The sequence below is a fragment of the Bombus affinis genome, chromosome 5 (assembly GCF_024516045.1).
Source record: "Bombus affinis isolate iyBomAffi1 chromosome 5, iyBomAffi1.2, whole genome shotgun sequence".
Classification (NCBI taxonomy): Eukaryota; Metazoa; Arthropoda; class Insecta; order Hymenoptera; family Apidae; genus Bombus; species Bombus affinis.
Genome location: NC_066348.1, coordinates 8,654,465 through 8,679,292, shown reverse-complemented (window position 1 = coordinate 8,679,292; position 24,828 = coordinate 8,654,465). Strand labels below are relative to the sequence as shown.

The 24,828-nt window shown below is 37.9% G+C and overlaps 1 protein-coding gene and 1 long non-coding RNA gene across 3 annotated transcripts in view; one reads left to right on the top strand and one right to left on the bottom strand.

Moving 5' to 3' along the window:
* LOC126916061 (ras-responsive element-binding protein 1) overlaps window positions 1-24,828 on the bottom strand; it is a 108,938-nt gene that overhangs the window by 3,815 nt on the left and 80,295 nt on the right. For both annotated transcript variants that reach the window (XM_050721400.1, XM_050721399.1), the window contains 2 exons: window positions 4,990-5,063; window positions 162-4,544 (listed from right to left, as the gene is read on the bottom strand). In XM_050721400.1, coding sequence (XP_050577357.1) covers window positions 162-4,544; window positions 4,990-5,063 — 4,457 coding nt within the window. The remainder of the gene's footprint in view (window positions 1-161; window positions 4,545-4,989; window positions 5,064-24,828) is intronic.
* LOC126916110 (uncharacterized) lies at window positions 8,707-11,089 on the top strand. Its single transcript, XR_007710430.1, has 4 exons — window positions 8,707-9,292; window positions 9,492-9,664; window positions 10,164-10,613; window positions 10,698-11,089. It is a non-coding gene; the product is annotated as an uncharacterized LOC126916110 (long non-coding RNA).

Below are 24,828 nucleotides of genomic sequence, written 5' to 3'. Positions count from 1 at the left end.
TTCGCATGTTTGGTTAATCAGTCATCTGTTACAAAGTAACACTACTTGAAATAGACTTGATGATACAGAGCGTAAGTTAAGCGTGAGTTCTATCTACGAATGATATTCACAACTTATTTATGCCCTGTATAAGTCTTTCTTAAAAAGGTAAACGTTCTTACCTTCCTGTTACTATAGTCTGGAAAACGTCCTCGTTTTTCTTCTCCGTCGCTGGTATGATGTTGCGGTGGCGGTTGTTGTTGGTCTTCAACCGCGTCGATGTCCATGTCCAATGCCCCTTTCGCCACTAACATTTCGTAGGATTTTTTGTGGTTCATTTTGATGTGTTCGAGGCAGTCGTGTCGTTCTGCGAAACCACAGTCGCACAAGTGGCACTTAAAAGGCACATCACTGGGCCCAGGTGATGATCTCGGTGAAGGTCTCCTTGACCTAGCTGTTTCGTTGGCCAATTGTGAAGCGTTAGAATTCGATTTAGTAAGTCCTGGCATCGAAGAAGTTTCTATCCCTTCAGACACGCTCGAAGACTGACTATCATAATCAGTTTGTTCGTTATTCGGCTTTGGACACTCCTGTGGACTGGTTTGAGGTTCACTGGATGGAGTGTCCGACCTGGTCTTCATCTTCCGAGCGTGTTTAGTGGAACGATGTTTCTTTAGGTTACCCAACGTTGAAAATGTTGAGCTGGGACACTGATTGCACTTGTAGGGTCTTTCGGGAACGTTCCTCATGGAGAACGAGTTACTATTGTTGATGACCGCTTGAGAATCCGGAGAAGAAGAGTTTCTAACTCTACGCATTTTGTTCGGATTTGCTTTATGTTTTCGGAGCAAATGACGATCGCAGTTGGATTTCGTTGTGAATAGCAACGAACAGTGAACGCATTGATAAGGTTTTTGTCCAGTATGTGTCAAAATATGTCGTCTGAGAGATGAGGTCCATGGGAATGGTCGTTCACAGTATGGACAGATTACTCTGTTCGGGGCCATTGAATATGCTGATTTCTTCTTTTTTTTCTTCTTTTTCTTCTTTTTCTTCGACGCGTTCGTCGAATGTGATGAATTTACAGAGTCGGATTTCTCATCACTGCCAGAATTATTGCAATCACTGTTCGATGCTACTAGACCTTCTTCATCGCTTAAATACTGGGGTTGAAATTGTTGGTATTGTTGGGAGGCATTGTCTAATAGTTCTGACACGCTAGCGAGATCAGGTGCTCCATCCTCCATCTTCTCGCTGTTCATATTAACTGATTCCGTTTTGATCACTCTGTCAGGATTCTTTTCAACTGAATTTTCCGTCACAGTAGTCTTCTCCGTGTCAGATTTTTTCTGTTGTTCAGTAACAGTTTGTTCGTTCTTTTCCAGCTTAATATTTGTCTCGTTTGGGTCGTCGTTCGAACATTCCATGGCTTCTTCATTCGCCGCAGTTTCTTTCGTAGATTCTGTAGCTTCCAATTGTCCTCTCAACAGACTCTTCTCCCTTTGATCCTGAGATTCTTGATTTTCTTTCTCCTGTGGCCCTTCGTCTATGACCAGTTCTTCTTCAGAGTCATTGTCTTCCATCTTGTTTGCCTTTAATTGCTGTGCCAGGATAGCGTACTTCACTTGGTCGGAGATAGAATGCCTCGTAAATTCCGGATTCGTTGACTGTTCCACTTTTGGCAGGATGTTGTTGTACGATTGACTGCCTTGAGAAGTTGCCTGTCCAAGGTTTTGAATCAGCGTAGGATGGCTGGAAGGTGGTCTTCCCCTTGTCGAGTGACCTCCTCTGGGTCGCTGGCTCCAATGCTGAGGATGTTGTTGTTTAATGTGCCTTTCCATATTGCTCCTCAAGGTAAATCTCGCTGAGCAATGTTCACAGGTAAAAGGCCTCTCAGTTCTGTACCTTCGTTGCTTTTGTTTAGGCATCAGGACTCCATTTTTGATCACCATCTTCACGGAATTGGACGAGGGCAGATTGTCTGGTTTATCACGGGTTGTCAGATTCTTGTTGGCCATCTTAGAAGATATTAATTTGGCATATTCACTTTGGTCGGTTGTTGAATGAGACTGGGAATTGATGTCTCTATTTTGAGAAAAGGCGGTAAATCCCGCGCTACCTATGGGTGGCTCCACCAAAGTACCTCCACTTGTCAACTGTAGACCTCTGACCAATTCCTTCTGTAATCTTTCTTTCATAGAGAAATCCTGGCCAAAGACATGAGGATTGAACATGTACGGTGGCAATATTCCAGCTCCTACGCTACCAGGGAATGTACTGAAGTTTCTGTAGATTGCGTTAGCGTACAGAGCTTCCAAAGATGTAGGTTGAGAACTACCCTGGCCAGCCTTCAACAAAGCCTCGGTCAACAATAATTGACTGGTAGCATTGTACAAATCTTTTTGGTTTTTTCCAAATTGTTCGTGAGCCGCGGCGAAGTTATCGTCCTCCTTCTCCTTCGACTTCTTGCTGAGATCCAGTACGTCCATGGAAAGGTCCAACGGACCGTCTTCGCCTATGTTTTCCGATATGTTGAGACCTTTCTTTAAATTCATAGGACTAGCTTGTATTCTTTGGTGCGAATCTGTTTTGGTTTCTGTGACTAGAGATACGCTACCCTCGGACGATCTCGACTCCAAATCGTCGTCCAACTTCGAAAAATCCGATTTGGCATCTTGACCAGGTTTTGTCTCCTCGGAGTTCCTTTGGGTCAGCTCCAAAGGCTGACCATGCCTTGAAAATGCATCATTTTTTTCAAAGTGGCTAGTACTGTATATCGACATCGAGGAATTTTGCAGCTTCGCCTCTTCTATTATTCTGATCTCACCTCTTGCCTCCATAGAAACCGGAGGATAATGTATTTGCTGGTGGTGAAGATCTTCGCGTTCTGGTGGATATACCAGGCTCTTCCTCACATCATCCTTCAAAACTCTGGGAGAGTTTCCGCGTTCCACGTTCTCGTTCGTAGAATCTTCATTTGGATGATAGATGAGAACGCTTTTAATGTCCTCTCTTGTCAATTTTCCATGTCGGTTTCGTACATGGCGCTCACAATTTGCTTTAGTTGTGAAAGCGTAATTGCAGAGAGAGCATTCGTAAGGTCTGTCGCCATTGTGAGACCTGAGATGCCTTACCAGAGTCGCTTTATCAGTGCTGGTATAAGGGCACATATTACAAGGATATGGCATGCCAGGTCCCACGCCCATGTGCGCCCTGTTGTGACCTTTTAAGGCTCTTAGATTAGGAAATATCGAGGAACAGAGCCTGCAAGGGAACTCCCCTTTCAATTTCATTTTTCTGAACTCTGCAGAAAACGCGTCTTGAGCTTCCTCCTCGTGGTACTCTGTGCAATACGTACTTGAACTACCAGAAGAGTTTACACTGGTATTAAATTTGATGTTGTTCTCGGGTGTGCTGGCGTCTGATCGAAAACTCTGTAAGATAGGTCCAGAGGTGACAGATATGATACTCTGGATATCAGCAAGATCTTTACCTTCCTTCGCTTCCCTCAAAGCAGCCTTGTTTTGAAGATCCAAGCCAGCGAAAAAATCGTCTCTTCTCGATTGGCTGTCTTCGGTTGTTCTGCTTTGCAAATTCATCGTGCCGCAGTCAGTTTCGTGGGCATCTAACGCGGATCTACAAGGAAATGCTCGCAGACATTTGGAGCATTGGAATTTGGCTACCTCGCCTGAAGCTGGCCGGTGAAGCGATTGTTCGCAGACAGCTCTCGCTATTGCTGGGAACTTATCGGATGAGAAATCAACGAACGTTAAATCGTTGAAACCTACTATCGAATTTCTCAGATTTCTCGCGGTATTTCCCATCGAGTGTTCCGCGAAATGTATCATGAACCGATGCAGATTCAGTACTCTGTGGTTTTTAAACGACAAGTTGCACGTGTCGCACTTCGCAGGGAATTCCGGATGATTTCGTTCCAGATGCGCTTCTAAGATGGCGCTAGTGGCAAAATCCTGTCGCCCGCATACTGGACAATTGTAAATGTTCTGGTTGTCATCCGGTCTCGATTTCATCTCGCTTCTCGAACTATTTAGAAGAATCTTATGCCTCTTCTGTGTTTCGCTGTCGCTCGCATAGTTAGGGCATTTTCTTTTTCCAGTTAACGACGAGGTCTGTTCCTCGTCCCGTTTGTCCCCGATATTTGGCGAGTTTCTTTTTGTGATCTCGTTGTTGTTGTATTCCTCGAGATGTCGCTGCCTGGATGATTTGTCCGAGTCGCTGCTACCCTCGGAGTCGGTGCAGCTGTTAGGCGAGGCGCCTCTGTGCGCTGTCCTCAAATGCCTGTTCATATTGCCATTCGTGGTGAACGCCATCTCACAGTACTTGCATTTGAACGGCCGTTCCCCGGAGTGCACCAATACATGTCTGTCGAGGGAACTTGCAGAGCTCAGCACCTTATTGCACACGCCACAGCAATAGTCATCCTCGCCGCTACAGTCTGTGCTGCGAGGCGAATTATGGCCGCGTAGGTGGTTCGTTAACTCCCTGGAGGTGGGCAAAACGGTCGAACAAGCTGGACATGGGTGTGCGCTTTCTGGTAGTTCAACCTGCGGAAACAAGTACAGAAACTGTTAAACGGGTTTGATTCTCGAATAGTAAATAAAATAATATATAGCGGAGTATTTAAAGGTAATTAATAGCTGTACACGTTAGGTGACAAGTTATGGTAATAGATGGCGACAACGGAGATTGTTAAATAGGTTGGATAATTCGGTTTTTAATCGATGACTATCGTAAGATACATAAACAAGTAAGAAAATGTGGTAGAATAATAAGAGGAATATCGTACAATGAAATACAAAGATTGCCAAAGAATATGAATCTAAAATAGTAGAATATTGCAAAACGAATTTCTAATTTCCTTGGATGTTGATACCGAATACTTGCAAAACATGTGAATTCTTCAAAGGACGAAATTTAATTTAGGATGAGATCGAACTGACTGATACTTGTACTACTTGACTAGACTACTTGTATGGTATTTGAACTTACACTAGATGGTGAGGATGCAGCATCAGCTGGTGTTTCGTTCTCATTTTCCTGGGTGGGTCCGTTCTTAACAGTAACTGAAACATAAAGGAAAATCACCGTAAGACGATTGCCATCTATATTAATATCTTGATACTTAATTTAAAGTCGAGACAACATCGCCTATAGCTTTCTATACTGTTCAAATTTTCTTTAGAACTTATATATCCTAACCTATTGTCTTATTATCCTAACTACAGTATCAATCCTTTGATATCTGATATTGATAAATTTTTCGGCTTAGTGATAATCTTTCTGCATAAAAAAGACGAAATAAATAAATTCCGTCGAGACATTAGCTTTTAAGATGTCGATGATACATTTGTCTTCGTCGGTTTATCATTATTTTCACATCGTTCATTCATATAACTATCATTCATATAATATTTAATATAATTATATTAAAATCAAATTTTAATATAACTATATCAGATACGATTATTTTCCAAAATATATCGAATGAGAAAAGTTTCTTCTATGAGAGAAAGATCATCACTGTGCTTTGAAGTACGTTAGAATTTTCAGCTGTTCTATACGCGTAACTAACCGATAGCAATTTCGTCTGGCTCGATAATGGGTTATTGTTTGTAAATTTTTTAAATTGTAACAAGCGAGCGATACGATCGCGTCATAGAAATGGACGCGAACCACGCGCGTCGTCCGGAAGCTGATAGAACGACCGCAAAGAACGCCTCGAGGCTGCTACGATGACACTTATCAACTACTTGAACCACAATCGTCCTTATTTACTAAGTCTTTTCTATTCTGTAGGCTACCGTTGGAGCAAACTTCCGAGAATGATATCATGTCGAAAATAATGTCCAGTATCGTTACAAAAATATTACAACATCGATATGACGTTGATATAGATACTAATTTCGTACTTGCTAAGTGTCTCGTCGTTTGAAATTATCGATTGTGTGGTTTGTTAAAAATCGACGATAATTCAGTTATTATTATTTCCAAACACTTATTACGATTTGCGTTATATCATTAAACTTCAGATATTATTACTCGATGAAAGATTTGAAAGCGACGACATTCGGAGATTTTATTATTAGTAGTATCTGAAGCGTATCTAAAGTTACCTGAAACGTTGAAGGTTTCTATTATATCGACTGACGTAACTAGAAATTTTATCTTCGTATCGAAACAATCCGAATGATCTGACAGCGAGATCAGTGTATATGTAATTATTTACGATACAGATCATTTGTACCATCACGTTCGCTCGACAACGATCCGCAACCACGAAAATTCACTGAGAACCGCAAACGAAGCCAACGAGAAGCAAACATTGGATGAAAGAAACTAAGAGCAACTCGTCTAGAAGTATCAATCGGTAATCTTATAAAGAACGAATGCAGAACTACGCTGCGATTGCGATATACGAATAAACAACGGTGAAATATGAGGAAATAGCGCGTTCGAGAGCTTTTGAAAATAAAAATTCCAGTAGCGCAAACGAACGTGATCTTGTACGATCGGCTTTATCTCGCTCGAGCGTTCTCTTTTCATCCGACAAGAAAGCAGATTAAGAGCGGCAACGACAGCGTCGTGTGTCGTCGATTCGTGCCGTAACACGATACAGGCGAAACATCTTTGCTCTGTTATCGACGATCAATCGTTAGATCGACTTTAACATTACCGAGAAGACTAAAGATTTCGTAGATGTTTTTTAACCTCATATTTCCTCTTCTGTGCAGTTTCGACGTTCGTCGTTGTCTAAGCGAGGATCGTCGATCGTAGAAATACGTTTTCATTCGACAAAAAAGGAAGAACGTGAAAAAAGCAGAAAGAGTATGAAGAAAAAGTTAAGACGAATAAACCTGTGATAAAAGCTTGGTAGAAATACCGAACGATCTTCTATCGTTCTCTTATCTATATATCTGAGTAATATTTAAGTGCAATATTATCGCTATTTTAATCTATGAAATATTCAAAGTTTCCATTATGTCAAATCTCGTTACAACGTTACACGCTCAAGAAGAAAAGTGTAACGCTATCAAAATGATCTTGCAACATGTGTGTTCGATATACACTTAATCTTTGATTTTAATTCTACGAATTGAATAATTCATTCGAGCTTCTTTGCCATTTAATCGTCTTGCACAGACCTAAGTGTAATTTTACCGCGATCATGTTGATGCGTTCTGGGGCAAATTGAAATATGCAAGAATATATATGCACGCTAGATAAATAGACTATATATTTCAAATGAGATTCTCCGTTTAGTTTATAATTACAAAACGATTATGTAAACGTAATTACCGTAATTATCTGGATACATATCCAGATATAAACATTTCTAACTATCATAGTACTTACAAACATTCATAGCTACCTACAATAATAAAAATACATTTCTACCAATGTATCAATGTTTTACATTTCTGTCAATGTATAAATGTATAATTATATAACTAAATGTAAATATAATTATAACAAATTACTATCACAATTTCAATTCATGAAACTTCTCGTTGTAAATGTGCACTGCACCTGTAAACAATTGCAAATCGTTTCAAGCGTCTGATTTTAATAAGACGACGAGCCTATAGAAAACTAGCGGACAAATTGCTGGCACAAGGGCAGGCCCGGTCTTCGTCGATTCGATGGCAGGACGAGAGGAACAGGTGCGATTAAAGCCGGTCTCACACGCCTGGCATTCCGCTGACAAACGCGTCGGCCAGGTGACTCGATTCATGCGCGTAAATCACGCGGGCCAAACGGGTTTTCGGCCAGTTTAACTCTACTCCGATTTAACTTGCGGTTTGCGTCCACGTTTAGCGGACAGGTTGGCGTTTAAGCGCGCGAATAAATTCGACACGAATGATGTACGTGGACGACCGCCACGACCTAACCTCCACTCGTTTCTCATTTCGTCGCGTTTAGAGCTTTGTCCACAAGAGCGAGCACTGTGCGTACTATCGGACCACCATAAGACAAACACCGGTGAAAATCGTTTAATGTGATCAAACGAGACGATTGAACGTAGACGGTGGAAGATTCGTTGATCGAAACGATGTGATGGAGGGTAGAAAAAAGGAGAAAAAAATATATAGAATGATTCTTTGGTCGATCGTTTAGTGCGAATACCTCGGTAATATTCTATTGGGTTGGTAACTAAGTGAATGCGGATTTTGTCATTAGGTTGTATTGACAAAATCCGCAATCACTTGGTTGCCAACCTAATAGATTTCGATCGATCGCCATCTGACTGTAGTTTTGAATCAGGCTTAGCCGAGGAATAAGTCGATGAAGAATAATTTACGAAATAAAGTGGAAATAACGTGGTGGAGAGACGACAAAGCTCGATGATCTACATATATTGGATACATGTTTTGATATTGGGTTTCTGGGATAATCGCGTTTGGAGTACGCAGTTGCATTTACGCTCGAAAAGCCATAGTATCGAAATATGTCAGGAGCATCGTGAAAGTCGTTATTTTTATTGGTTGGTTTGTGTTGTCATAGTTTGTATAAATGTTCAGTTTGGATTTGTCTGTGTATGTAATTAGGTGAGAATCATAACGTTACGATTTTGAACGCGATTTCGATGTGAATTTGAATGAATTCGAGCATTGAAATTTGAATATTCATTTTATGTAATAATATAATATTTCTTAATATTATATTTCCGATCTTCGAATTTCTATTAGGTTGTCCGTAAAGTTTCTTTCGTTTTGTAAGGAAATAATAAATGCACAATGTTTTTCGTTTTATATTAATTTATTGAATCATGCACGAACATAACAATAGAAATAGAAATGGATCATACGTAATTCAATAAAATAATATAAAACATTTCGGACAACCTAATACATAAATAGGTAGATAATATTTGAATATTTGAATTGAAATCGAAGTATCTGTACTTTTAAATTACCTCAATCTCTCCATTTAAATGAGAAATGATTTAAATGATTGAAATATTTCAGCAGTGGATATAACATTGGGTTGTGAATATCTCAATATAAATCTGAACACGTAACACGATTTCGTATAACTGAAGATAAATGTCGATTTGAATTTGAGAATTCTTAAAAGGATATTTTTATGAAAGAAGTTTTACCCTTTACCATGCAACGTACGAGTGGTAAATTTTCAGTGGAAATTCCAGATGTAAACTTCGCAAATAGAAACGATACGTTTTCAGTTCTTAGAAGATGTTTATACTTCGTAAAAATTATTGAAGAGCATTTGAAACGCAGGTGATCGATTCTCCAAGTTCAAGATTATCTATTTGATGGCGCCAGATACCTATGTAAGTATAGGAAATGTTTAAAGGGTAACAACGAGCTCGCAAAAGCCTGCCTGATAACTTGGTGCTGCAAAGTAAATAAACATTTATCTAGCTGGCAAATGAAAAAACCTACTTATCTTTTGCGCAAGCGTGACTACCTTCTTATCTGGATTTCGAGAAATTTCGTTTTTTAAGTATTATCTCGAATGATATGTTGCAGTCGACCGACACCTCGCATCCAGCCGATCAATGTTGAAAAATCAAGTCCACGTTGAACGATTAGCTTCAAATTGATCGATAACAGACTATACGTTTAATCGATAAGCCAACAAAAATTTCGCCACCGCTAAGCATCGAAGCCTCGAAGAAGCGGAAAAATTGGCAATTTCAGACGTGAAAATTTTCAGTCTCCAATTTCTTACTTTCCGTTGAAATTACGCACAGCTGCGTATTAGGTCGTTCGAAAAGTTTCTTTCGTTTTGCAAGCAAATAATAGACGCGCAATGCTTTTGGCTTTACATTGGTTTATTGAATTATGCACGAACGTAATAATAAAAATAGAACGAAATGGATCATACGTAATTCGATGAAATAATATAAATATAATAATATAATAAACGTATGGAAGTGGAAATTACGAATTTTCCAACTTCGTCAAAGAAGATTCGAAGATTCTCTGCTTTGGAGATACGAGTCTGAGAACAGGAAATGGATACTCGCGTACATATTTAAGTTCCTTTGTAAAAATTGCGATTTAGCTTGTATATACGCGTGCAGTAGTAGTAGTGGTATATTTTATTTATTGTTTATTTTTTATAAGCAAGAGAATTTGCTTCAGGCACATACGTGAATATTTAATATTTTTTTAACCCAATTTAACCCAATGATTCAGGCCAAATATTAGCAAAATGGTAAAAGACGATCGGAAACTGTAGAAAATGGTAAAAAGCGAGAAAATTGGGAGGAGAAGACAACGCGAACGATCAGGTGGCGGCTAACTTTGTTTCGGAATTCGAGTGAAAAATTTCACGTAGTTGTCCGATATTCAAAATTGGAAGAGATTAGAAAATAATATAAATCAGCTGACTGTCCGCTATAAATATCGGTGGCGTATGAAATCGAGGAGAGACACGGAGCAGGCGAGTCTGGTGAAATTCGGAACAGATCCGTCCGTCTTGACAAGTGGAAATCCAGCTGCTTTCCATTTCTAACGATCACCGATCGGAGACCAATGGTTACGAGGCTCTGTCAACCACGAAAACCGATTTCTATTTTCTTCTCCGGCCACTTCCACCCGTCGATCGAAACTTACGACACTTTCGACCATCGACGATTTCTAATAGTAAAAATAAAAAAAAGTTCCACTTAATTGGTTTCACTCATTTTGGGAAGTTTCTTCTTACGAAGAAATAATTTTCTTTTACAGAGACGGGGAAGAAGAAGAGAAGAACCGTGGAACGTTCGTTCCAGTTGCAGCGTAGAAGATCGATAAGGTTTCTTCTTCTTTTAATCGTCGCGCTTCGATGAATGACAATATTTTTTCGATCACGTTCGCCTTGTTGATTCAGCAGAGTTCAGAGAAACGTACGCCATGGTTAGAAACGATGACAACGCTCCTACGTCGATTATGTCGAACAGGACTTCTGCAAAGTTTCTTCGACCAAAGATTCTATTATTCTCGACGATTCTCCGAAACGATCGTTCTCTTCGATGGAAATGGATCGTTTCGTAATTTTCGTTTACTCGAATTCCAGCAGTTTGTCGATCTGTTCGGATCGCTGTAATTTTAGACCGAACTCGCGAGGGAAAAATCTATGTAAACGCGTTTGATAATAAAAATTGATTGATAATAAATTTACAATTTTCAAAAATTGTATAACATGCTACGAAGAGAACGAAGTCAAGCGCGAAAGCGATCGAACGTAAGGTTCGAAGTTACGCGTTGTTTGTAGAGAGATCAGCGCGAAGACATTTTTCACGAGACCGTTCGTGAGATTTTCTACAATTTTCCATCGAGAATGATGTTTGGTTATCGACATTTGTTTCTCTTAAGTTATCAGAGATTTCGATCGTTCGACGCGGAAACGATCGAGAGAACGAAAATTGAAAATGATCGAAGAAAAATGTTGACGGGTGACGAAACGATGTTGTGAAATCGATTTATGAACGCTGCCGGTTTATTAAAGAAATATTTAAGAATATCGACCGCTGATCAGTCTTCGGTCACGAAAACCGATTTTTGTTCCGTATTCTTCGAACCGGAAGTATTCTTCGAATCGTATATTCGATCGAAGAATCAAATCGAATTGAAAACACTTTTGGTAATTGTTGAACAAATACGAATGACACAGGTTTTCGTTGACAATTTCAAATAATCTCGCTATGTTCGAATTTTGCCAATAGTTTTCATACCAAAAAGCGTTTTTCGTTCCATTGAGAGATATCATTCAAAATAAAAGGTTACTCGAAAATCGAATAATTTCCTCAATGAAAATCAAAATTGTTAATTACGTTGCTCTATTTGTCCAACCTTCAAGTCTGCCTTCAAGTTCTAATTTAGATACTCGTACTTTAGATGCTCGGTTGCCAACGTACGATAACGTGAATCAGCCATAATTTCTAAAAAATGTTCACCTAACCTCAACTGTAGGAAAACCATCCCTTTCTATCGTCATTAGATCGAATTTCGTCCAATAAACTGTCATCGTTCGGTTAAAGAAAACAAAGATTTCTAAAAACTGTTCACCTAACCTCAACTCTAGATAAATCAGCCCCACCATTATCAGACTTCGTCCAATAAACTGTCATCGTCCGGTTAAATGAAACAGGATTTCTAAAAAAAAGTTCACCTAACCTCAACTAGATAAAGTAGATAAACCATCCCTACCATTATTACATATATTAATGTTCACCTAACCTCACCTATAAGTCGCTGCTTGTTATCTTTATTAACGTGAAATCCAGCCAGCGCCAAATTAAAAATAGGGCAGAGGAAACAAAATAGAACATCTAGAAGATATCGCGAATAAACAAAAATTCATTTGTAACCAATTCCTTTAGGTTATCGATCTCGGCTTCGAGATGTTTCTCGATTAATTTTTCACGAATAAAATACAAAACGGTATAGCGTACGTATCGCCATTGAGCAGAAAGGGTCTTTCTCCAAGGGCCGTGCGCCACGCCCTGTATCCGCAATGCACCCCCTGCGAGAGAGTTCATGTTGCAGGGAGTCGTGGAAAAGGGAGCAGTGTCAGTCCATCGAGGGCGTACATGCGCACTTCCGCCAACCGGCGCCTCCTACGAATCATAGTGATGCTGCGCTGAAGCATTGGTGGGGGAGATGCCCGCCATTGGCCGCTTCTCATCTGTCCAGAGCTTTTATCTCGTTCCCCTCTCCTTCGCTCCACTAACTTCCCTCTCTCTGCTACGCGTCCCCTTTTCTCCTCGTTTCTCCATCTCTCGCTCGTATTTCAGAACGTTTTCCCTCTCCCTCTCTCTCTGTTTCGTTACATATATATATTTTTTCTTTTTCCCTCCTTCGTTATGTACATATGTCTATCGTGATATTTACTCGCCTTTCTGAAAGGCGAGCTTTTAAACGTCGGGATTTAAAAAGGTTCTTTTACCCGATAGATTTTAAAAAGAAGGCAATGAACTCGACGTTTCCGTAGCTTGTCAATGACCTCCGCACCATCCTTTCTAGGTGAAGTTTCTTGCTTCGAGACCGAGTCATTTCGAGGGATGCTGTGTGCAGACTTTGCAACTTTTTGAGGTTATGAGTTCACGTAGCATCTACCTATATCGCTCTTGCGTTTCTTTTAGGTTGGTTGATTTATTGTCCTTGCCTTTTGCATCGGTGTCGTGATTAAACCTAACCTTAAAACTTTTACCTCAATTTCATGCTGCGATACTGATCGTCGAAAAAATCGACGCCGATGTGGTCGCGTGATGCTGAATCGGCGGTAGGAATTTTTATTTCCTTTCTATCAAGCTTCGTGAATCACGAAGTAAAGAGATTTATGACGACGAACATAACCAAAGTTCCACGTATTTCATCCGGCGAATGTTTTGCTTTGCTGTTAACTTGTTACAACTTTCAACGGCAATAGTATACGTATATACAATAATATGCTAAAGAAACAATGTACATATCACTTAGAACAGTTGCTATCAAGACTAACCTCAAATCGTCAGTCCGCGGGTTTTTTTGCATCTCTGACAAACTGAAAAATGCAAACATATATATAACATGCACGTCATAACAAAAACTATATAAAACACTTAAAACTACACCTAACACGTACAATATAAGAACCATGTAAAAATCTGAAATTCATTAGAATAATCAACATGTCGGACAATGCTCGCTCTATCTAGGTTATATTTTCTCAATCATCTTCCCTAAGATACGAATCTGCGCATAGATATCCGCAGTCTGTTTATTACTATACACCTAGCATTACCATAACATTATGGTAGACATTAACGTTCCTCTATATAGAACATTCCCAGGATATTTTATATTTTTCCACACGAATAAACTTTTATACCATGTAATTCCTACACGACGTACATATAGATTCACTTTACGCATATTTCCACATTTTCCTCGTTTCTCTATGCTCTCGTCTTCCTCTATCTCCCCCCTGCCCCCACCCCTCATTTTCTTCACTCGTCTCGTCTCTTCGAGCGAGTAGCTCGTCGTTGTCGTCGTCGTCGTCGTCATCGTTGTCGTCCAGGCTCGCTCTTTCCCTAGCTCTCCTCTCGCTCTCCTCTCTCTATCGTTCCCCCCACCCACCCCCTACGTCCCCGCTCTCTTCACGCTCGGATACACCCACGCAGCACCACGCAGGAGAAGCAAAGATGGCGGTCGGTTAGTGTGTTTCGAGAGTCGTAGCCCTGACAACCTTGGACTTACCCAGCCGTAACACCCTGCCACCCTCTATGCGCTCTGGGTGACACATACGCTCTCCTTTTTTCCTATCTTTTTTCTTTCCGTTGCTCTTTCGTCTCTCTGTTTGGTATACGAGTCCCCTCGGAAGTCATAGTCGATCGATTCCACTTTCGGCTGAGTTTTCTAATTTCACTACGCAGGCGATTTTAATTTCAAATTGCGAGTAAAATTTCATTTAAAATTGGCAAGCTGTTCGATCACGGGAAATTGGGTACCGTAGCGATAGTTTTATTTCGCGCTTTAGTCCTTTCGGTATTCGTGGCATACAACGTGCTTTTAAATGTCTACGTTTCAAATGCTTTACTTTCCATCGTGTTTCCGTAACATTTATTCGCCGTGGAAACTCGGTATATCCAGATTCTCAAAGTTTGTAACTCATTCGCGACGTTGCATATTAACAATGTTTTAACTTGTTTGGATTTCCAAAGTTCCCAGTTTCAGGGATTTTCGTATCAGTTCTAGGGAATTTTATGGCGTGCTCGCCACAGTTTTCTTGACGGTTCAAATTTCCAACATTAGAAACGTGGAAGAATTTCTGCTACAGATAAAAGTTTCCTAAATTTCGATACAAAGTTCCAGAGACCATTTCGACGAGTCTAGTTATTTCAAAGTTTAACATTCTTTCTAATTCTCGCGGTTCCTACTGTATATTTCTTAGCTTCCAATCTTCTTCCAACTTCTAACCTAAGATAAGGCAAAATTCCTATTGTCCATTTATTCTGAATTGCAGGTGGGCGATATCTAGAAGAAACTATATAATACTGAAATCAATGCTAAGCTAAAAAAGAGAAAAAATTCGAAATTCCCAACTCTCTGTCAATTGCCTTCGTCAATCGATAAATAACAGATCGATGAACTTTTCTATCACGCACTTCCTATTTACGATCGCCTGCTTAATATTTTGTTCGCGACTACATCTCATCTGCATACGTATACCAAATAAGAACATGGCTGGACTAAGAATAACGAAGATGAACGTACTACTTGTAGAAATTCGTAAAATCCTAAGCATCCAACATCGTGATAGCCGATACCATCGTAACTGTCCTGTTTGTACATGGAACAACAATATTCTATCAGCCAGACTTTGTATAGTATGTAGCGAGATTAGATTCTAATTCTCTTGGGTCCAAAGTTTCCACGGCAGTATTAAGAGGCAACTCGATAGAAGACTTAGGTTCGCGACGATGAAAGATCGATATCTAAACTGTATCACACAGCCTTATCACGAGACTACTCTACATCCAGCTTTCGCTTCTCTTAATTCTGCCACTAATCCAGCAAATTATTTCTAACCATACTTTGATCGGTTCGATTAAACGAGGTTTAATCTGGTGACCTCGACGATCGACGTTCGGCCTGCACGATCAACATCCCCGCTATCAAACTAATATACATCAAATTTCATCCTCAATTTACTCGTCTGTTTCCATTTAACATTGTCCCGAATTGCTATAGGTAGCTAAGGTATCCGACACGTTTCTTCGGTTTCCATTTTATCGCGTTCCATCGATATTGATATTGTGCTCTCGCCAGGAGCAAGTATTATTTCACGCAAACAGAAATTAAAAATAAGAATTGTGTCTGTCCGAACGAATAGAATTAATGGTATTTAGAATATAGCATATAGGAAGATATGAAAGAATCTTTGTATCGATCGAGACAAGGTCGCGAAAGACCACCATTATTATTATTATTATTGTTATGTATTGTCTTTTTACAAGACAGGAAATTTCCTCTGGAAATTTATTAGAAATTTAAACGATGAAATTAATCTTGACGAAAGCGCCACTCGAAGTATCGTACGCGAGAAACTCAAGAAAAAGAATGGAAAAGCGAAGAATCTCTCGTGAACTAAATTATTATTATATATCATAGCAATCGTTATATACGTGTCACATTTTATATCAACGGTTATATTACAATAATTACACGATTTGTTCGATCAGCTCCACTTTTACGAAATATTACGATTACGAAATATACATATATATATATACACGCGTGATTATCTCGTCGCAGCATAGATCGACAGTCTTTCTCTGAAAACTTAGATCTGTACGTGTGTAAACACGGGAGTTGACCTCTAGATCACGGGAGCAAACAATGTAGAAGTAGTCTCTGGATCGTATCCGATTCTCCAAGACGACGAAAAAGTTTCATGTATTGTGGATTTTTTGTTTGCCTGGTGTGTATCGGTTGTTTAGCTTGTTCCTTTCTATTTTTAGAATTCGGAGAGTACAGCAAGAAAGTACGGCGGACTTCTAGTTATCGAAAATGGATCGAAGGAAAAGCGACTCGTAGCGAAATTACGACAAGAGGTCCATTCGTTGGAAGGGAAATTGTTTCTGTAAGAGAATTTCAACTTGTGCGAATGTCTATTGGATTGCCCGAAAAGTGTCTTTCCTTCGCAAACGCGTTTCCTACAACAGTGCAGCTTCGTGAAGTGTCGCGGTGTTTATTTCAACAGAACAAAATGCATCGTACGTAATTCGACAAAATAATATCAAACACAACACTCCTCGTAAAACGAAAGAAACTTTCCGGACGACCCAATACATCGAACGAGACGTTACTTTCGACAGGATCAGAGTCGGATCCTATTTCTTTCGAATATATTCCGAGGAGAAGTGGAAGAAATCACGTAGAAATTCGAATATTAATCGAACAATGTTGGACAAGACAATTGCAATTTTTCGTAGAATTCCATTTTTTCGTGCGTATCTATGGAGGACAAATTTTTGAAAAAGAATAACACCGTGAGAGAAGGTGATTTTTATTAATAGAAATATCGCAAGCACCTACGTGAAAAATACACGAATAATTGTCGTAATATTCGTAGTTAAGTAAGTATGGTTATAAAGAGCGTCTTCCTGTATGGATACTCAGTATTCCGCATGTTGCGTTACGTGCGTAAAACGCGTGCACGTTTTATTACATTGTTTATCGCGTATTCAGAGTATGTAACGTTCGTATATCATCGTTATGGCAAAAAAATTAAAGTTATTATGTTAATCGTAATTTTTCTTATTCATATAAACATAGCTGCATGAATGGTTTATTCAACGTAATGGTTTATTAACATAAAACTTCTAGGATAGGAAATAATTTTCGTAACGAACTGTAGCAAAGCGTAGACGATTTCCTTCGTTCGACTAATTACGTCTAATAGTATAAGAAATTCGTATAATAATAATAATACAAGAATACCGTCATAAGAAAATAATCATCTCTGTTTTTTTTTTTTTTTTTCTAAATTTTTACTTTGCATTTCGCTGTGTACCTTTTCGTTCATGTAGTTCACAGCTGCCGAATTACCGGTTTCATAGAAACAGGATAAATACGAGGAGGATTAAAGCGCGATAGACGCGGCGAGAATGTTAAAACGGCGGAGGAAACGCGTTTCTCACGTTTTCAAGATTTTCTTGGGAACACCGGGAGCGCGGCTTGGATCCATCCGTGCAACGAACGCATGAAAAATGAAAGGCAACGTTCGTCTGGCGGTCGGATCGAAGCGAGGAAAATCGTTTCTCAGGCCTGGCGGCGAAACCAGAACGAATCTTTAATCGTGATATTCTAATTTCTTCCGGCTCGTCCATTTTCTCCGTTTCGAGACATCGTCTCGGAAGCAGGAAATCTCGTTTTGCTTTCGGCCAGTCGAAACGCCTCGCGATCTTAACGAGCTATTTCTCTCTCATTCTCTCTCTGTTTCTAGCACGTCTATCCGCGTTTCCCAGCTCGTTAATCGATATCAGCGAAACATTTCCTGTTATCTTTCGGCGAATTCGTTTAAAATATATCTTTATCGGAAATAAAGCGACTACGATCAGCAGATTCGGCGCATGTTCGACGAACACGTTTGTTACAATCGTTTCGCGCGAAACATATACTGTACGTAGTTGGAGAATTTGATTCGAGTTGAAGATTTGATACGGATCGGAATTAAACGGCGCGAGATAGCAATTAAATTGTGCAAGGAAGATTTCTTTGAACCGGATTATCGAAACAGTGAAATTCTTGGGAAACTTGAAGGTTTGATCGAATTGCCCGATGGATAAACGCGGTTGAAACACGTTTAACGCGGATTCGATGGAAGGAAAATTGGAATTAATTCTTTTCTGTAAGAAAAGGAAAAGAAAAGAAGGAAAATATAGCAGTGCGTGGTGTGATAGTAATTTATAAGTAATTAGAAGGGTAGGATTTAATCCTGCCTATGAATCTTATTTCTCCAAGCAATCTTTCTTTGTTTCAGATTCAGTATAATGAAGTAATGATCAAATAATTGCAATAATCAAAGGATAAGGCGAACGATTTACCATTAACATTTCGCACTCCTACGTCGAGTGTGATTTGATATCAGTTTCTATCTCAGCAGCTTCTTTGTCGAGTCCCAGCTTTTCTTGTGCAGCTTGCAAAAGAAAACCAGGATCGTACATTGGAAATTGTTTCGAGATATATCATACATTTAAAAATTACAAAATACATAATACAAATGCATAATACAATTAATAAAACTGGTGTTTAAATGAATTTGTTTCTTCCTCTATTTATTTAAATTGTCTTATTTTTTAGTTAAAGTAGATTTCAAGTAAAACACTTAAAATCGTTGGCAGCTGCTGGTAACGAAATTGAAATAAAATTCCCAGTGCAAAGGGTTAAAAGATTTCCAAGCAACGACAGGATTAAATTTCCCGCAGCCAAGCGAACAACATTCGACAATTTTCAATTGTTGACTGCTAAACGTGAGTAAAAATAAAAACTTCCCGCGTTAATGTCTCTGTATTTCTCTTCTTACTTTATCGTATTCGTTAACAATTGCAATGATTACGTTCTGTCGTACGTTGCCTACGATACTCCGCTACGTATCATCGCGATCAATTATTGGCTTGGCAACTAAGTGATTGCGGATTTTGTCATTAAATGGTAATAACAAAATGCGCAATCACTTAGTTGCCAACGCAACACGTTAGCAGCTGCGAGACATAGAACGAAAGTAAACAAAAAATGTCTAAACGCTGATAATATTTAATAATTTCTCTGGTCTGGGCAAACAAACGTCTGATTGGATGCTTAGCCAAGAAACAAACATGAGAACTTCCTGATATTATAAAATTATTGAATGTAATCAACGAGTAACACCGCCATAATTACGTCGGCGAACGTGGAGCTGTGCTTGAATCGGCCATTTCTTTCCCACCGACCTCGTTGCTCCGAGCTTTCGTAAAGCGTACCGACAATCGAGAAGCTTTATTTCATCGAGATCATATAATCGCACGTTGAAATAACCAAATACTAAGGAAACAAATTGAACAATTTTCTCAGCCAATATGTATCTTATGGTAACATAATTCGTCCTGCATTCATATTATGTAATTTATGTTACGATGCAAGAACGTTCAACGCTATCGGCTGTTTTTCGTCTGTTATTCTTAATGAAATTTCCATTTTATCATATATTGTAAATATATGTATATATATATTTAGGTAGGTTCGTTTAATTAATAATATTATAGTATAGTACGTTCGTTTAATTAATAACATTATAGTATAGTACGTTCGTTTAATTAATAACATTATAGGATAGTATGTACTTTTAATTAATAACATTCATATTCTTATATTACGTTCTTCCATATTTTGCAACATTTTATATTGTCGACAAAATCGAGCGTTTTTGGTTGAACAAAGATTTCGAATAAATATATATATAAACAAAAGATATTTATATTATACATATAAAAATTTATTTGAAATATTTATTCAATTAAAAACGTTGGATTTTGCCGATAATATAAAATGTTAGAAAATATAGAAGAACCTAATATCTAAATATGAATGTTATTAATATTTCTATAAACAGGAGAAATTCATATTACACATATAAATATTTATGTGGAATCTTTGTTCAATTAAAAATACTCGATTTTACCGATAGTATAAAATGTTGCAAAATATAGAAGAACATATATAGAAGAATATTATCCGAATATGAATGCTATTAATATTTCTACAAACAGGAGAAATTTATATTACACATATAAATATTTATGTGGAATCTTTGTTCAATTAAAAATACTTGATTTTGCCTATAGTATAAAATATTGCAGAACATGGAAGAACTTAATATCCAAATATGAATGTTATTAATATTTCTACAAACAGGAGAAATTTATATTATATATATAAATATTTATTTAAAATATTTGTTCAATTAAAAACACTCGATTTTGCCTATAATATAAAATATTGCAGAACATGGAAGAACTTAATATCCAAATATGAATGTTATTAATATATATATAAACAAAAGATATTTATATTACACATACAAATATTTATTTAAAATATCTGTTCAATTAAAAACACTCGATTTTGCCTATAGTATAAAATATTGCAGAACATGGAAGAACTTAATATATCCAAATATGAATGTTATTAATATGTATATAAACAAAAGATATTTATATTACACATACAAATATTTATTTAAAATATCTGTTCAATTAAAAACACTCGATTTTACCGATAGTATAAAATGTTGCAAAATATAGAAGAACATATATAGAAGAATATTATCCGAATATGAATGCTATTAATATTTCTACAAACAGGAGAAATTTATATTACACATATAAATATTTATGTGGAATCTTTGTTCAATTAAAAATGCTCGATTTTGCCGATAATATAAAATGTTCCAAAACATGGAAGAACTTAAGATCCAAATATGAATGTTATTAATATTTCTACAAACAGGAGAAATTTATATTATATATATAAATATTTATTTAAAATATTTGTTCAATTAAAAATACTTGATTTTGCCTATAGTATAAAATATTGCAGAACATGGAAGAACTTAATATCCAAATATGAATGTTATTAATATTTCTACAAACAGGAGAAATTTATATTATATATATAAATATTTATTTGAAATCTTTGTTCAATTAAAAACACTCGATTTTACCGATAATATAAAATGTTAGAAAATATAAAAGAACCTAATATCCAAATATGAATGTTATTAATATATATATAAACAAAAGATATTTATATTACACATACAAATATTTATTTAAAATATCTGTTCAATTAAAAACACTCGACTTTGCCGATAATATAAAATTTTATATAAAATATAGAAGAACGTACTATCCGAATATGAATGTTATTAATTAAACGAACTTATACTTGTACGATCTAATACCATATTCGATTAATATCGTTTACCTGTATATAAAGCTTCCAGAGAGCTTCTATAATAGTAAGCTTAATAAGAAAAAAAGGAAAAGATGGATATAGAAGAATGGAAGGCCTACACTGTGCCGACCAACTGTATCGACTAGCTTACTGACTTCGATCGAACCGACTCGACCGACAAAAGAAGCGAAAACTCGTTCCAAAAATGGTCTGTACGAGTCAACCATTGACGGTGTACCGTGCATCTCGTTGCATATCATTTGGAAGCAAACGAAAAACGAAAAAGATACCGAAACGTGCCCCATTTAGATAACTGTTTGTGCAACGACAATGAAACGACGAGGCGGCGAATCAAAGGAATATTTTCTCGAGCAATTTCTATTGACCAACGTGTGCGACCCAGCGCAAAGGATGTCACGTAAAGAATCTTCGTATACGTGGCCCAACCGAGTGTTTCCGCATATACCTAGAGACGCGGTCGTCATATCTACAACCCGCTGCGTATGGATCGTTACCGGAGAGAGCTTACATATTATGCAAGAGGGAAGAGGGAAGAGGAAAGAGGGCGGTTGCAATAGCCGGTAGATTGGCAAAGTGAGCCGCGGACAGTCCAATGATTCCGCTATTTTCTTCCGCAACAGCCGCTATTTTACGATGTTCGAATTTTTATACGCATAAAATGATAAAAATATGGATAAAACGATTTGCTATATTTCCGTAGAACGTTGAAAACGAAATTGTCAATTGTAATATATAGCGAAAATAATCCAAGGATAACGATTTGTCTCGCGTCTCGCTCAACGACTTCAGATTATTTCTTCATGTTGGAAATGTAGCGAAGTAGAGAGAAAATATTGACAAGCGACACAAGCCTGTTCCTAAGAAGAAAAGTCAAATTAAAAGAACGACCAGCAACGTGGTATAAATCTGTAGATTTTTCAAATTGGTTCTCTTGGTGCGACGACGGTTTTCTTGTTTTCTTTTGAATGGCTAATCTCGAAGTTCACTTCGCGTTCAACGCGCTCTTGTAATTCGACTTAACGAATTTCTTTTGGACAGGAAGAACGTTCTCGTTTGGAATCGTCGATATATGGAACACACCGGATATACGCGAATTGAACGGATTTCCTAGTATTTCCTAGAACGAATTTCTATCGAGTATTTTCCTCTAAGAACATCCTAATTCCCGGAATCCTTTATAAATGGATACGGTGCCTATTTAGAACATGAATTATTTATATTCGCCGATGAATCTGCATTTTAAAATTGCTGCCACTAAATCAGCCGCGAGATGCAGGTTATCGATTCACCTGGTTCTCGCGATTCTTCTTGGAAAATCGGGTCAGTGATGTAGTCAGCGATGAAGTAACAATCATTATACAACGCGAAATAAGATGCACGCCGAAAGAAATCGTTCAAGTTAAATAATTATTAGCCGTATGCAAAAATGTCTATTGGACGGTGGACTTTTTATCCGAATTTATAGGAAATTCGAAGATGTAAAAATTTTCAGAATATAAATAAAATATGCATAAATATCCAAAGTATAACACTTTTTAGAGTATTTGATAGAAAAAGAAAATTGTTTTTCTATTTTCTACTGTTAATTCCATTTCTTACATTCTCATTTGATAATTATAACGAAAAGTTAGGATACAAATTTGTACAATAACATGAACTTGCATAAACATTAACAAGCATAGTCGTCAAAATATTTCTTCTTATCTAGAAAATTAAATTTATACGTATTCCTCTTTCCAAGATGACCGTCTTTTTCTGTTTTCTTTGTAGAAAATACAAAGTTTTATAGAACAACCCGCTTCCAATCTCTGAAAGCGAATTTTCAGAGACTTCGATGCGAGGGATGTGGTGAAAACGCCACTCTCCGACCACCACCAACGAGATGAAGGATAATTGGGACGTCCGGTTGGAGGGCAAGGACCCCGAGGGTGAGAAAAGGGAGCGGTTGATTTTCCATGCCACGCCCTAATTCGCCAGCCCTTCCCTACGAAAACCTGCTTTTCTCGCCTGTTACCTTCAACAGACTCCCGTCGAATTTGTATCTCCACATTTTCCTGATTTCTTTCGATCTGTTTTTAAAAAGCTTTTTAAAAGTTTTGTTTTTTTTTTTTTGAAAGCTTCTGTCAGAAAATTTTTTGAATGTTGTTACGAGAGAAAAAGACACGTTCGTTTTATCTCGTTGCTTGTGTTCCGGTTCCATCGAACGGAACGTTTTCCACTGAATTTTTAAAAGCAATGCCGGCCGATAAATTAAAGGAAAACGAAAGATCGTTATCGATGCCATTAACGTTTTAAATCGTGAAAGAACATCTCGAAATCTTCCATCCAGACGAAGAATATTTCATAAAATTGCTTGTAACTTTTTCGTATCGTCGGTTGTTTTCGATTCTACGAAGTTTTCATCAATGGGAAATTCCAAGATACGCCATTAATTCCTTTTCTGTTTTCTTATCTCATAGCAGGAAGTATAACGACCCTTGTTTCAAGAAAATTACACGATTCATCCCTTTATTAACTTTATCGATTACTCCTTTCCTATGCCAAGGTGACAGCTATTTTTAAAACTTCTATCCTAAACAAAAATTGTAACAAAACGAAAAATGCTAAATAAGAAGCAAACGCGATTTTTCGTAAGATGTGCCAGTAGATTTCCACGTTTCTAAATCCTGCACTAATTCTTTCCAAATCTGCTTAACTGGAAGATTAATCAACGTTACGTATTTCCAACCAACGCTTTATTTTCTCCGCACGTATTATCAATTTTATTAACAATTAATCCCTTTACGATCAAACACGAAACTCCGCTACGCGAAACTAAAGCAAATCTCCCACTAAAAAACGAACAAACTCCTGCGCGAACCACCTGCTACTCAAATTCAAAGTTCCTCGCCGACTCCTCGTATCTTCTCGTCCTCGAACTTTCAACCTTTCTCAATCCTCCTTTCGAAATATCTGCCATTTCAGAAAGCAATCGACCTCCATTCGTCGGTCGTACGAATGAAACTATTAGTTTATCCGAAAAGTGTCTTTCTTTTACAGACGCGTGTTTTACAACGACATTGTTTCCTCGCAAAACGAAAGAAACTTTTCGGACGACCCGATACTTTGCGAAGCAAGTGACTTTCGAAGCCACATCCGAGTGTATCTATCGCAAGAGCGAAAATCACGAGAAAAGAACGAAAAAACCGAAATAAATAGCGTCGGAACGTCGTTCGAAGAATGCGACTGACAGCGAGATACCGCAGTTTCTTCATCCTCGAAGATCGTCAGTCAGTCCTTTTACGGGAGCGGTTCGACAAATAATTTCCAAGATAAGAAGAAGAGTTCAGGTCCTTATCTACGTGGACTTGGACAGGCATGTCGCCTGTTTTCCTCTGCC